The sequence below is a fragment of the Dipteris shenzhenensis genome, chromosome 11 (assembly GCF_047967505.1).
Source record: "Dipteris shenzhenensis isolate YYH24624 ecotype China chromosome 11, Dip_SZ_1.0, whole genome shotgun sequence".
Lineage (NCBI taxonomy): Eukaryota > Viridiplantae > Streptophyta > Polypodiopsida > Gleicheniales > Dipteridaceae > Dipteris > Dipteris shenzhenensis.
In genome coordinates, this window is record NC_141606.1 from 32,504,104 (window position 1) to 32,517,224 (window position 13,121).

General features: G+C 42.8%; 1 protein-coding gene across 1 annotated transcript in view; it reads left to right on the forward strand.

Annotated features, from left to right (window-relative positions):
• The window catches only part of MSH4 (MUTS-like protein 4), a 59,778-nt gene extending 47,984 nt beyond the window's left edge, over nucleotides 1-11,794 (forward strand). The window contains exons 16-24 of the mRNA XM_087381518.1: nucleotides 9,533-9,676; nucleotides 9,800-9,870; nucleotides 10,075-10,133; nucleotides 10,251-10,407; nucleotides 10,572-10,624; nucleotides 10,752-10,850; nucleotides 10,984-11,098; nucleotides 11,328-11,450; nucleotides 11,624-11,794. Of these exons, the coding sequence (XP_087237644.1) occupies nucleotides 9,533-9,676; nucleotides 9,800-9,870; nucleotides 10,075-10,133; nucleotides 10,251-10,407; nucleotides 10,572-10,624; nucleotides 10,752-10,850; nucleotides 10,984-11,098; nucleotides 11,328-11,450; nucleotides 11,624-11,794 (992 nt within the window). The remainder of the gene's footprint in view (nucleotides 1-9,532; nucleotides 9,677-9,799; nucleotides 9,871-10,074; nucleotides 10,134-10,250; nucleotides 10,408-10,571; nucleotides 10,625-10,751; nucleotides 10,851-10,983; nucleotides 11,099-11,327; nucleotides 11,451-11,623) is intronic.
• The last annotated feature ends 1,327 nt before the right edge of the window (nucleotides 11,795-13,121 follow it).

Here is a 13,121-nt window from a genome sequence, read left to right on the forward strand (position 1 = left end):
TCCAATCCCTAGCATGGTCAACCTGAGGTATGCTTTCTGATGTGGAGTTGTTCAGTTCTGATGCTCCCACTGTTGGATGTGCAGGACTATCATCCAAGGAAAAATCCCCCACTAATTCTTCCATCCAAGACCTCGGAAAGGACGGTTGGGTGTCTTCTGGAAATGGTTGAGATCTAGAGGCAGCACTTGGGCCCATTCTCTTTTTGCCCTTTTATGCTTGCTTGAGCATTCCTCTATATGGTAGTCCATCCACCTCGTATGTAGTTTCAAGAACATTCTGTGTCGTTGGGGGGTCAGCTTCTGACATTTATAAGTCAAGTAGAGCAAGGTCCGCTATAACAGATTCCCTAAGCTCGTTTCCTAAACTCGAGTAGTCACGGGCGTTGGCAACTCGTTTATCCACCCAGCCAAACTCTCAAGGTAGGAGTCGTCTCATTACGTATATTTCTTCATGATTTTTCCTCATCCTTATCCTTGAGACCCCAATCTCCCTAGATAGTTCCTGGCCACATGTCACAATTTAGGCCCTTACTTAGATGCATCCTTTTTCACCCCTCTCTTGGAGTTCCCTTTTAAAACAATTGCCCCTTGGCAATTTACACATTAGATGCACCTAGGCCCAAGCCCTATTAGAACTATCTAGTCAATGCCATTACGCCCTCACCTAGGACCTTGGCAGTTACTTCTCTTGACCATTTAATTACGCACATTAATTATTACAAAAGTTGGTCATCTAAGAGAAAATGCCCACCGATCTATCCGAGGTCATGCTATCTCGGCTAGAGCATAACATTCCTTCCCTCTTCAAGCATCAGCGTCCTCGATGATGAAATCTGGGAATGCTCTCCGCAACTGGTACACGGATTCCCAGGTAGCTTCCGATAGAGGCTGACCATGCCATGCAACCAACACCGTGGGTATCTTCCGATTTCGTATTTGCATTGTTCCTCGGTCCAGGATCCTTGTTGGTTTGCGTCTTGCAGTATCCTCTATCTCCTGAAACAAAACCACACCTTCGATTAGTGAGTCACCTGTATGCAAAAATTTCTTTAAGCGCGAAACATGAAAAACCGGGTGCACCTTACACCCCTGTGGCAATTCTAATTTATAGGCTACACTGCCTATTCTTTTCAGAATTAACCACGGCCCACAGTATCGAGGTGATAACTTAGCACACTCTCCTGAAGTCAACGACTTCGAGTGCGAAGGAATTCTGAGAAAAACTTTTTCTCCTTCTTCAAATACTCTTATAGACCGATTTTCATCCGCATACACCTTGGCTCTGTCCATAGCCTGGCGGATATTAGCTCTCGCAAGTGCTAGCATCTCCCGCATCTGAACTACAAAGTTCGCGGCACTAGGCACTTTCTGAGGTACTCCAACTATAGTTGGATTGGCTGGCCTATAACCATAGTTCAGTTCAAACGGACTGAACCCAGTAGATGAATGTTTCCTATCATTGTAGGCAAACTCCAACAATGGCAACCACTTGTCCCATGTATGTTGCCTCAATGACACATATGCTCTCAGCATATCCTCTAAAGTCTGGTTGACTCTCTCCGTCTGACCATCCGTCTCAGGATGATCCCCACTACTCATTCCTAACTCAGTCCTCAGTGTCTCGAATACCGCTGTCCAAAAGTGACCGGTAAACCTGACATCTTTGTCTGACACTATGGATCTAGGCAATCCATGCAGACGAAATATATGTCTAATAAACAACTCCGCTACTTGCGGGGCACTAATAGACTCTCTAGTCGGAATGAAGTGAGCCATCTTGGTTAGACGATCAACCACCACAAGGATAGAGTTATACCCTCCTTGCGTTGCAGGTAGTCCTACAATAAAATCCATGGAAATGCTCTCCCACTTGCTTAGTGGTATTTCCAAGGGCTGTAAAAGTCCGGGTGGCTTCACCCGCTCGGCCTTACTTACCTGACACGAGAAACACCGTGTCACATATTCATGAATATGCTTTTTCATCTTTGGCCAAAAGAAATCTCGCTTCACGAGATCATAGGTCTTCTCGACTCCTGGATGTCCCGCACACGGGCTATCATGGCATTGTCGAATGACTCTCTGCCTGAGATCATTCTGACCAGGTACTACAACCTTGCCATTTCTAACTAGCATACCATCCCTTATGGTATATCTTGCATAAGTTTGGCCTTTTCTGGATGCCAGGTCATCCTTTTCATTTTCCCCGGGTTTTAACACATGAGCCTTAGGCCATAAGCTCTGGACAAACTCGTCCACCTTCTGAGTTTCTCTGATCTCGGTCATTAGAGCACTCTCTAATACCGTGAAACTCAGATTGTGCATAATGCGAGACAACGCATCAGCTATCTTATTGTCTTTTCCTCTTCGGTACCGAATCGTTAGATTAAACTCCTGCATGAGCTCTGCCCACCTAGCTTGGCGGCCCCTCAAGTCAGGTTGTTTACAAAAAAGTTTCAGAGTATCATGATCTACATCCACATAAAACTCTGAACCATACAGATAATGCCTCCATGTTTTCAAAGCATGGATAACAGCATACAACTCCAATTCATGAGTTGGCCAATTCCTTTGAGAGGGAGAAAGCTTCTTGCTTTCGAAGGCTACTGGCCTTCCCTCTTGAAGGAGGACTGCTCCTACCGCAATGCCACTTGCATCGGTTTCTAGGAACAACGGTTTCTGGGGATCAACTATTTTTAACACCGGTCCTGAGACCACAGCTTGTTTTATGGTGTTAAAACTTTCCTGTTGATTCTGTCCCCAAATAAAAGGTACTTTATCTGAGGTCAGATCAGTCAATGGCGATACTATTCCGGAATATCCTTTGATATGCCTTCTATAAAACTGGACAAATCCCAAGAATGATCGCAACGCGGTCAGACTCTGAGGGATTGGCCAAGTTAGTATCACAGCCACTTTCTTCGGATCCATTTCTACCCCCTGTGGAGTAATTATGAACCCTAAATACTCAAGCCTAACCATACACAGTATAGTTTTCTTTTTATTCACGTAAAGACTGGCTTTCCTCAAAGTACTGAACACTATCCTTAAGTGTTCACGATGCTCAGTAACACTTTTACTGAATATCAAGATATCGTCAATAAAGTGTACTATGAACTTTCCGATATACGGACGTAGTAAATCGTTCATAAGCATGACGAAGGTCGCTGGAGCATTGGTAAGTCTGAAGGGCATTACCAAAAACTCATAATGACCAAACCTGCTTCTAAAAGCGGTTTTATGCACATCCTCGGCTCTAATCCGGATCTGATGATAGCCGCACTTAAGATCTATCTTGCTGAAAATCACGGCTCCATGTAATGCATCTAGCAAATCATCAATCCGAGCCATCGGATACCTGTGCTTAACAGTGATATTATTCAATGCTCTGTAATCTATACAGAGGCGAAACGTATCATCCTTTTTCCTCTTTAATATCACTGGTGAAGCAAAAGGTGAGAAACTTGGTTGAATCTGCCCCAACTTGAGGTATTCTTCCAGTTGCCTACGCACCTCCGCTTCTTCAGTAAAGCTCATTCTATAGGGAGGTCTATTTACAGGTTCTGCCCTCGGGATCAGTTCAATCTTATGCTGAACATTCCGCTCTGGAGGTAACCCATAAGGTAGTTCATCCCTAAAGCATTCAGAGAACTCCTCTGTTATAAGATTAGCCAGCTTGGCCATCTCACCACTTTGCGTAACATCAGTGCTAGCCGAAGACTCATCCACCGGCTCTACCGATGCGGTGCAAAGGTACAAAAACTCTACTTGAGCCTTTCTGATTTCCATCACGGAAACCAACGGTCCCTGAGGTATATCTTTTTCACCTCGCAAGACATAAAGCACATCATTCATTTTGAATTGATATACGTGCTTTTTCCAATCAATGGCTGGATTCTTACTAGAATGCCACGCCATTCCCAGGGCTATATCCGCATGAGCAAGCTTGGTCATTTCAAAATCAAGCTTCTCAGTATAGTCCTGAATCCGAAGCTCCAACTGGGTAACCCTCTGCTCCCATACTTCAGTTGAACTTCCGTCTGCCATCCTGACTGTATACGCATAGTCAGATGGACTTGTCTTTAATTTCAGCCTCTTCACGAGCTTGGAGTTAATCACATTGTGAGTTGACGCTGAGTCAAACAACACAATGACATCATGACCGGCTACTTGCCCTTTCATTTTAATTAACTCCGTATCATTGAAGGCTGTATACCTCGTTGCTGCGGGCTTAGATAGGATGTTATCAGGTGCACTCGTCACTAACTTAGCAACAGATACACATAACAAACAAGGTACTAACCTCTGAGAAGGTCCCGCCAGTTGCATCTGCATATGTTCCGCACTGGGACTCTCTTGCATTTCTACGTCGCATTCAGATATTATCATATTAGCCGTGCGACGATCTTTGTTCAGTGGACAATCCTTCCACTGATGTCGCTGAAGGCAGCCGAAGCACAATCCTTCTTTCCTAGCTTTCTCTTTTTGTTCAGGGGTCAATGAGGACTTTGACCAAGCCCGGGCTGCCATTGGAGTTATTTTCCTTTTCACCCCAACGGTGGTACTTGACTTTACTGGTCCCTCAACCGGCTTCACCTGCTTGGTTTGGCCACTTGGCTGCGAGACACTTGTCTTTGAGACCCATTTCCTCTGAAATCCCCCTTTCCTCGGGTGCTCATACTGAGTCCCTGCCTGCACAAATCCACCAGATCTACCTCTGGCATCCTCATAGTTGAGGGCTACTGCTATAGATTCATCTAATGTAGTCACATATTTAGCCCGAACTTCCATTTTGATCTTGTCGTTCAGTCCATAGATATAGTCTTTTAACTGAACCGACATAGGGAGAGGGTCTGTTATTTTCATAACACATTCTCTGAATTTGTCAGTGTACTCTGCCACTGACAAGCTCCTCTGACGAAGATTTCTATAAGCATCCCAAGCTCAGGATTCTTCATCAGGTGGGAGAAAGTGTTTCTTGAATTCAGCTTTGAACCCTTCCCAGGTGGTTGGAGCAACTTGATCCTTCTGTTGCTTTATCCACCATCTGTCCGCTGCCTCAATAAACAGGTGTGTGGCCTCGCGGATTTTCTTTAGATCGGATTTAATCTCACAAATGGCGAAGGCTTCTTCCCACTTGTGCAACCAAACCTCGATCACATCAGAGCTGCGCTCGGTCATCCGACCAGCGTACTTCTCCGGTCTATAATTAGCAATATTAGGCACTTTGACCCTTGCGCGCTCTAAGGAATGTACACTGGGCTCTGGCTCTGCTGGAGCTTTGCCCATATCAATCCTAGACGGTCTAGCCGACAAGGCTTGCACCATCTCCCTGATCTCATTTTGACCAGCATTCACCTGAAGCTGCTGGTTCATAATCTGCTGTAAAGCATCCTCTAATATCGAAATCGTACCAATCAAAGTAGGTGCTGCCTGATGTGACATCTGCTGTGTAGACTGTACTCTAGACTCACTAGGATTCACTCTTGAATTCTGTCCTTCTGCTTCCATAGTTTCACAGTGGAAGATGGGGTTTTTTTTTTTTTTTTTTTTTTTTTCTCTTCCTTTGTTGGGCGGTTTTTTTTTTTTTTTAATAAATAAAATAATGGATTTCCCCCCTATTTCTTATACACATAAAAGATAAACGACAATCCCTGCTGTATAGAACAAATTAACTACAACTCAGGATTTCTTTCAAAAAAGGGAAAAAATGCTTCCTGGATTCTCCAGTTCCAATCCCATTGTGCAGACTTGCGTTCCTATTCTGATTTCAACCAGAAGACCCCCTCCGTCACGAGCCTTGACACGTCATGCTGGAATCATATTTGTCGTCAATCAACGCACCTGCGACTATCTTCCCAACGAACGAACGTAATAGACTCCTTACGTGGCTATCTTCTCGTTTCAACCTTGTTTAATGTAGTCGACTATTTCATCTTGACGTCACTGGTTTCTCACAGGCTCACGATTCTGCAACCGCTCAGCGTTGTATACTCAGGTCTCCCACGATTCCTTTCCCACGCTGCGCTGATAGGACAGTTTCCCAAACGGCGTCACGACGTCACCAACCGTGGGTTTTCTAGCGGTTTCAATCCCGCGTTACACATCCGTTGAAAGGCTTGCCTTATTTTTACCCTGTTATTTCTCCCATGCTCGGGTTAAAACATCCGCAACCTGTCCAGCTTCTCTTTCGCCAGCGCAATCTGCTCATCGGATTCGACAGCACAAAACCTACGTAAAAGTGCTTCCGTACTTGGATATCAATTTGTTTTTCAGCTCCACGCCTTTCCCTTTCGTAATCCACGAGTAGCGCCAGCATAGATTCCGTCTGTCCCTCGAACCCTCTCTAAATTCCTGTGCTCTGATACCAAGTGTTACAGATTCCCTAAGCTCGTTTCCTAAACTCGAGTAGTCACGGGCGTTGGCAACTCGTTTATCCACCCAGCCAAACTCTCAAGGTAGGAGTCGTCTCATTACGTATATTTCTTCATGATTTTTCCTCATCCTTATCCTTGAGACCCCAATCTCCCTAGATAGTTCCTGGCCACATGTCACAATTTAGGCCCTTACTTAGATGCATCCTTTTTCACCCCTCTCTTGGAGTTCCCTTTTAAAACAATTGCCCCTTGGCAATTTACACATTAGATGCACCTAGGCCCAAGCCCTATTAGAACTATCTAGTCAATGCCATTACGCCCTCACCTAGGACCTTGGCAGTTACTTCTCTTGACCATTTAATTACGCACATTAATTATTACAAAAGTTGGTCATCTAAGAGAAAATGCCCACCGATCTATCCGAGGTCATGCTATCTCGGCTAGAGCATAACATCCGCGACATCTTCTTCTCCTTGTATGCTATGGGCTTGCCTTGCAGGTCTGAAGTTCCAGACTCCAGTGTGAATGTGGACGGTTCCTTCAAGTTGTCCAATCTCTTGGCCTCTTCTGGGTTGGTTAGGATGCACAATGGATTCAATACCCTTCCAAGAGTCATTTCCGGCACCACCCGCCTTCGAGTGACATCAGTAAGTAGGTGGTCATCCTCTTCTTCTGCAAATCCATGAGTGCCTTCTCCAATACCATCATTGCGCTCAGCCAGTACATCATTTATGTGTTCATCCTCTTCTTCTGCAGATTCATGAGTGTCTTCTTTAATACCATCACTGTGCTCAGCCAGTTCATCATCTTCTTGTATAGCATCCTCTTCCTTTGTTGTGACCCCATGGTCTTTTTCCTGGTATGAGGCATGTGTGTCGTGTGTCTCCATTGCTGCTTCATGGTCTTGTCTTTGAGTCACCCTACTGACTTCTCCACCACTTTGTCTGGTACATGTGGTCATCAACCATTGGTACAGGTGGGGATTATTACAAAGACCAAAAGGCATCCGTTCATACATTAGGTCAGCCAAACCAGGTGGTGCAGAGGCTTCTTGGCTCACCTCTTACGCATTCTGTGAAGTACCAAGATGGGCTTCAGGATCCACTTCTGGGCACAACTCCACCATGTTGATGGCTAAGCATCCCAGGGCCCCCATCCAATCCAAGATGACACCTTCTTCCTCATCTGGTCCATCATGTTCCAACAAGTACATCAAGCTCTCACCATCATCTCATGCTGTTGTTGCATAGGTTTCATCTTGGAAGGGTGAGTCCTCCACATAGACCAGCTCTTCTTTCCATATGGGCCAATCCCCTAGTGCCCATTGCTCCTCCTCCACGCCTTCTTCTTCAAAATCCTCTTCCCCAAGTTCCACTGGTCGGTGACAAGCCCTTCCAGTAACCATGTCTACTTCTAGGGATATGGATCCCAAAGGCAACCGAACTTCATCACTTAACCAATCTTGAATGGCCCTTGCTGAGCGTAACCATGGTCTGCCAAGAAGTAGAGGATAAGTCTGCTCACCTTCAGTCATATCAAGTACGATAAAATTGGACAAGAATGTAACTCCTCCAATCTTCATGTGAACACCTTTGACCGCCCCCATAGGCTTCACCTTGCGATGATCCGCCATGCGCACTTGAAAATGAACGTCTGTTGTCAATTTCAAACAGGATGAGGATGATGATACGAATGTGTAGTCGATCACTCTGTCATGAGTTTGTAGTACCTAGCACTAGCTTTTTGCATTTTGCATTGGTGTGGATGCTCGTTTAGTAGCTCCACTCTCAAAGTTTGTTTGTATGAGGATTCTCACAATCTCATAGACCCATCGGTCTTTCGACAACTTTAATAAACTCTCTCTCTCTCTCTCTCTGTGTGCATTTCTTATTCTTATTTTCTGCTTTATTTCTTCCTTTTTGCTATCGAAGTGTTTGTTGGGATTTCAAGCTTAATAAGTGGTCGGTTTACTCAGAGATTCCAGAATCTTTTGAAACCCAGATGGCAACTTATGCTTGGGTACAAATGAGAACATAACTGTGGCTTTGCTTACTAATTTTTTTCTTTTTCCTTTTTCTCATTTATTCATAATTTTTTCTAAAGGCCATCTAGGTGGATGAGACAGCGGAAGCATGAAGTCGGCAATAGAGTGCTGTCGGCTGCTCGCGGGATGAGGATTTTTCCTTTTTCTTTTTCCTTTTTCTCATTTATTTATAATTTCTTTCCTTTGTTCTATTGTTTGTTCTATATAAAATTATAATTTGTAAGATTGGATAGAATAAAAAAGTTAGTTTACACACACACACACTTTTTTTTGGGTGAAAATTTGAGTTGCTTTATATTACAGAATCACCATCCTAGAATAGGATGATGGAAAATACATCAAGATGAAACCTCAACATAGGACACATATACATCATGATCTATGTACTTGGTCTGCAAACAATGATAGAAGGATTGCTGCTGCAGAGGGTACCTAAAGAAAGAAAAAAGTGAAAAAGTAGGATCACTAAAGACTCTATGATTTCTATCCTTCCATAGAGTCCAAAGTGCCCAATAGCAAACACACACACACACACACACATATATATATGTATGTAAAAAGGGCATCAATTATTCTGTGTGACTTCCAAAGTTTCCAAGATATAGTGTGAAGACTTTATTCTAGCTGGCTTGTACTTCTGGATTTATTGTGGGACTTTTTGGTTCTATGTGATGCTTATAATGTTTAACACGAGTTTGTTGGACCTTCGATGTTTGCTTGGTATTCCCTTAACATTTTCTTTGGAGTATGGATGTTACAGTATCACATTTAGTGTGGAATTTTGCCTCACCCTTGGCTTTTGGACTATTTTGTCCTCATCTGTGGAAACAAGCTTTTCCCCTTTTTCTCTCATGAATTGATAAGCAAAGATTTGCACAAAGAATAGGAATCCCTAGCATCATCTTGGAATCTAGGTTTGTAGCGTTCATTTCAATATGAAACCCTTTAATCTTTTGATTTAATAAGTATGATGCATTTGTTAATTCAGGAAAGTCTTTGCAGATGCATTTACAATGTCCGTGAGTGTTAAGATAGAAGAAAACTTGTGCATCAGCCTAAGATATGAACAAATCAATACGTTTCATTTAATCAATTATGTGAGTACTTGGTGCAGGAGTTATCAACAAAGTGAGGGAAGATATCCCACTTCTTACACTGTTGTCAGAGTCCATTTCTCTCTTGGACATGATGGTAAATTCTTTTGCGTACATGGTATCAAGCAAGCAAGTTGGAAGCTATACTCGACCAGAGTTCACAGGTTCAATGCATAGGCTAATAATTTATACACTCCAGTCCATCCCAGTTTGGCAACCGATTATAATAAATAAAATTTAGCAATTTTAGCTAAGTTATCAGTTGAGCTTTTGTAATGTTAATGCAGATGACGGACCCATAGCTATAGAAGCTGGGCGGCATCCTGTATTGGAGGCTTTGTACCTGGAAGACTTTGTGGTAAGCAGATAAAAACCCCAATTGCCTGCATAGCCTTGCAAAGGTAAGGGCAGAATAAGCTCAGCATCACCTGCAAGTCGTTTTCCCAAAAAGATAAGAATACTTCATCATGGGTTCTCCAGAGTTTGTAAATTATGCTTGGCTTGGTCTGTAATCTCAGAGTCATGAAGTTTGATTTCAAATAATGGTAGAATGATTTTGCAGGCAAACAACACTTTCCTTTCAGAGGCCTCAAACATGGTCCTTGTAACTGGTCCCAACATGTAACATGCTTCCTTTTGTTGATGAGTGATTTATATTTCTGTACATGAGAAATTTTTTCGCACTGCTGATATTCTGTTTGCTGATCACTATTGCTCTGTCCATACGCGTTTCACCAGGAGTGGGAAAAGCACATATCTTCGCCAAGTTGCTTTGATAGCAATACTGGCACACATTGGATGCTATGTTCCTGCTCGATTCGCATCTTTTAGGATTGTGGATCACATATTCACTCGCATAGGTTCTGGGGATAGCATAGAGTCCAATTCAAGCACGGTAATATATGCTGTAGCAGAGTACAGCTGTGCCAGTGCCATTATTAAATAATAAGTAAGCCAAAACACTTTAATAATCGCCTTTCACACGCACATGGGAAAAGAAAATGGCGTTTTCTGCTTGATTCTCAAGTGGGATTCATGATGAAGTCTTCATTTCTGTAGTTCATGACAGAGATGAGAGAGACAGCTTTTCTACTCCAAAATGTAACACCAAGGTAAAGGATCTTCTGGGAGTTTTTAAAGTATCCTCATCCAAAAGTGTCTTGTCTCTTAAATTCCCTAAATACAAGAAGCAATAGCTTTGCCTCAGAGTTGTGTTATTTCATGTATATTGGTGCGCAGAAGCTTAGTTTTACTTGATGAGCTCGGCCGAGCAACATCGTCAGTGGATGGAATGGCTATTGCGTGGAGCTGTAGTGAATATCTATTGTCACTCAAGGCGTAAGTACCAAGCACACCCATATGTTTCACATCAAGAAATTGCTCGCTAATGGAGATACAGTCCTCTGTTTCTACATTGTGCTCAATTTACCTCAAAGGGTAATGTGATTTCTCGTCTTGTTTTTTGGATTAGGTACACTATTTTTGCAACTCACATGCAAAGGCTTGTGGAGCTTTCCAGTCTTTATCCCAATGTGAAAGCCTGTCATTTTCATGTACAGATCACAAATAATCGTCTTGATTTCAAGGTTAAAACATGGGCTTCAGCACAAAGATTAGCTGTTCTCTGTAGTTTCAGCCTGCTCACTCCTTCCCATAGAACCGGATAACTATAGAAGTGTTGTTTGATCCAGCTAAAAATTGCACCCTGATTTTTAAAAACAAGAAGCTGAACTTGTGGACGAATATATTTTCAAAACATTGGTTACGTCAGCTTTTTCTTCACACATTCTAATCCTTGCAATGTATGGACGTCAGTTTTCCCTAAAAGAAGGTCATGCGGACGTTCCTCATTATGGACTGCGGCTTTGTGAAGTGGCTGGGTTTCCATCGAAGGTAGTTGAAGAAGCCAAAATGATTACGGAGAGGCTGACCGAGAAGGTGTGGCCCATAAGAAAAAATATCATGTCACATAATGAAATTTCTTTTGCGTCTCCTGAAAGTAGGCCTGTAACTTGCCTTTTAGTAGGTGATGCACCTTAAGCAGTGGCCGCAGGCCAAGTCTAGGATATTATGTTTGTAAATCCTAAGTTGACCTTTTTTATGTGGTCCAGGAGGCTGGAAGAATGAATCTAGGTTACTCTTCAACTTTTCCACTTCGCAAGGACTATCATGTTGCTCAAAGGCTGATGTGCTTGAAATATGCAAACCTTAGTGAAGAGAACCTTCGCAGCTATCTACAGAATCTGAAGGACGGTTACACAGATGGAAATTTACCTGGGTGAACCTAGAATTGATATTATTATTGTACCTGATTATATGTATTCTGGTTTTAGGTAATTGAGAATATCATTACATGAAAGGAATATTTGTAGCAATATGCCATCTTTTCTTACATGAAAGGAATATTTCTAGCAATATGCCAATCTTTTCTTTTGCTGTTGTGGGTTGGACTGGATAGAGACTTCAGATATGCTTAAACTTAGTCATCCTGGTCTTTAGCGGTGAATGTGTTCCTTATCTGCTACTTCCTCCTCTCTAGACATGTATTTTCCACTCTTCTTAGCCCCTTTCTCTTCTCTTTGCTGCCCCTCCCTTCTCCTTTTAGTCTCGTTCATCCACTTCTAGTCACTTTTTGGATAATTTTCTTTCACCATTTGTCATGTGCTATAGCTCAAAAGAAAGATCATCCCAAGTGTATGCATCTTCTAAAACCTTTGCTATATTAGTGATTTGAGCTGGATGCATCCTTCAGCCCCCTGTAAAATACTTGCTTCGGAATAAACCCACTAAATAATGTCATCATTGTCCAATCATAGTTCAACACAATTGCTATGGCATCATTCAACGTTTTAGCACACCTTCCTCCGACTCTCATTTTTATCCTGTTGTGCGAGCGGAATATATCATCTTTGAAGGCTAGCAATATGCATGACGATATTAGAATCTGAGTACAAATCCCATCAAAGTCAACCAACTGAGAAACACTTTCTTTTTAGTGTCTTGGGCCAAGAGTAGAGAAAAAGTGTTTATTGATTCTCCCTCCCATTTGAATCCAAAAGGGCTGGCCCCCTCTTTCTTAATTACTTTTTGGACATTATTAGTGATCATTTCACTTCTTCTGTGCGAAGCGTTTTGGACTCTGGTGATATACTTAATTCACTTATAGAGGGTGTCATTCTCCTGATCTTTTTTTTCAAGAAAAGTTATTACTTTAAGTATGAATAAAAACCACAAAGCAAGCTCAAGTGCGGGAGTACATCATGTCAAGCATGAGAAAAAACAGCTCAGAATGAGCAAATAAAAATACCAGGTGGTGGCTGAAAATGCCACCTCATCCCTGACGGACAGTCAGAGAAGAAAGGAGAACCCTTCCAGACTCTGAGAAAAGCAACCCTCCTAGCAGTAGCGTCCTGGAGGTTCCCTGTATGTTCACCCAAATGGCCATCAAAGTGTGTATAGTATATGCCCAGATACTGGCCATAGTCTGAGAAGGGTGAACTTGGGAGTCCTCCAAAGCCTCTGTACATCTGGCTCTCCAAATATGCCATGCTGTAATACTAGCCAGAATCTCCCAAGATGTGTCTATAGAAGTGTGGGGAGCTGTGAATG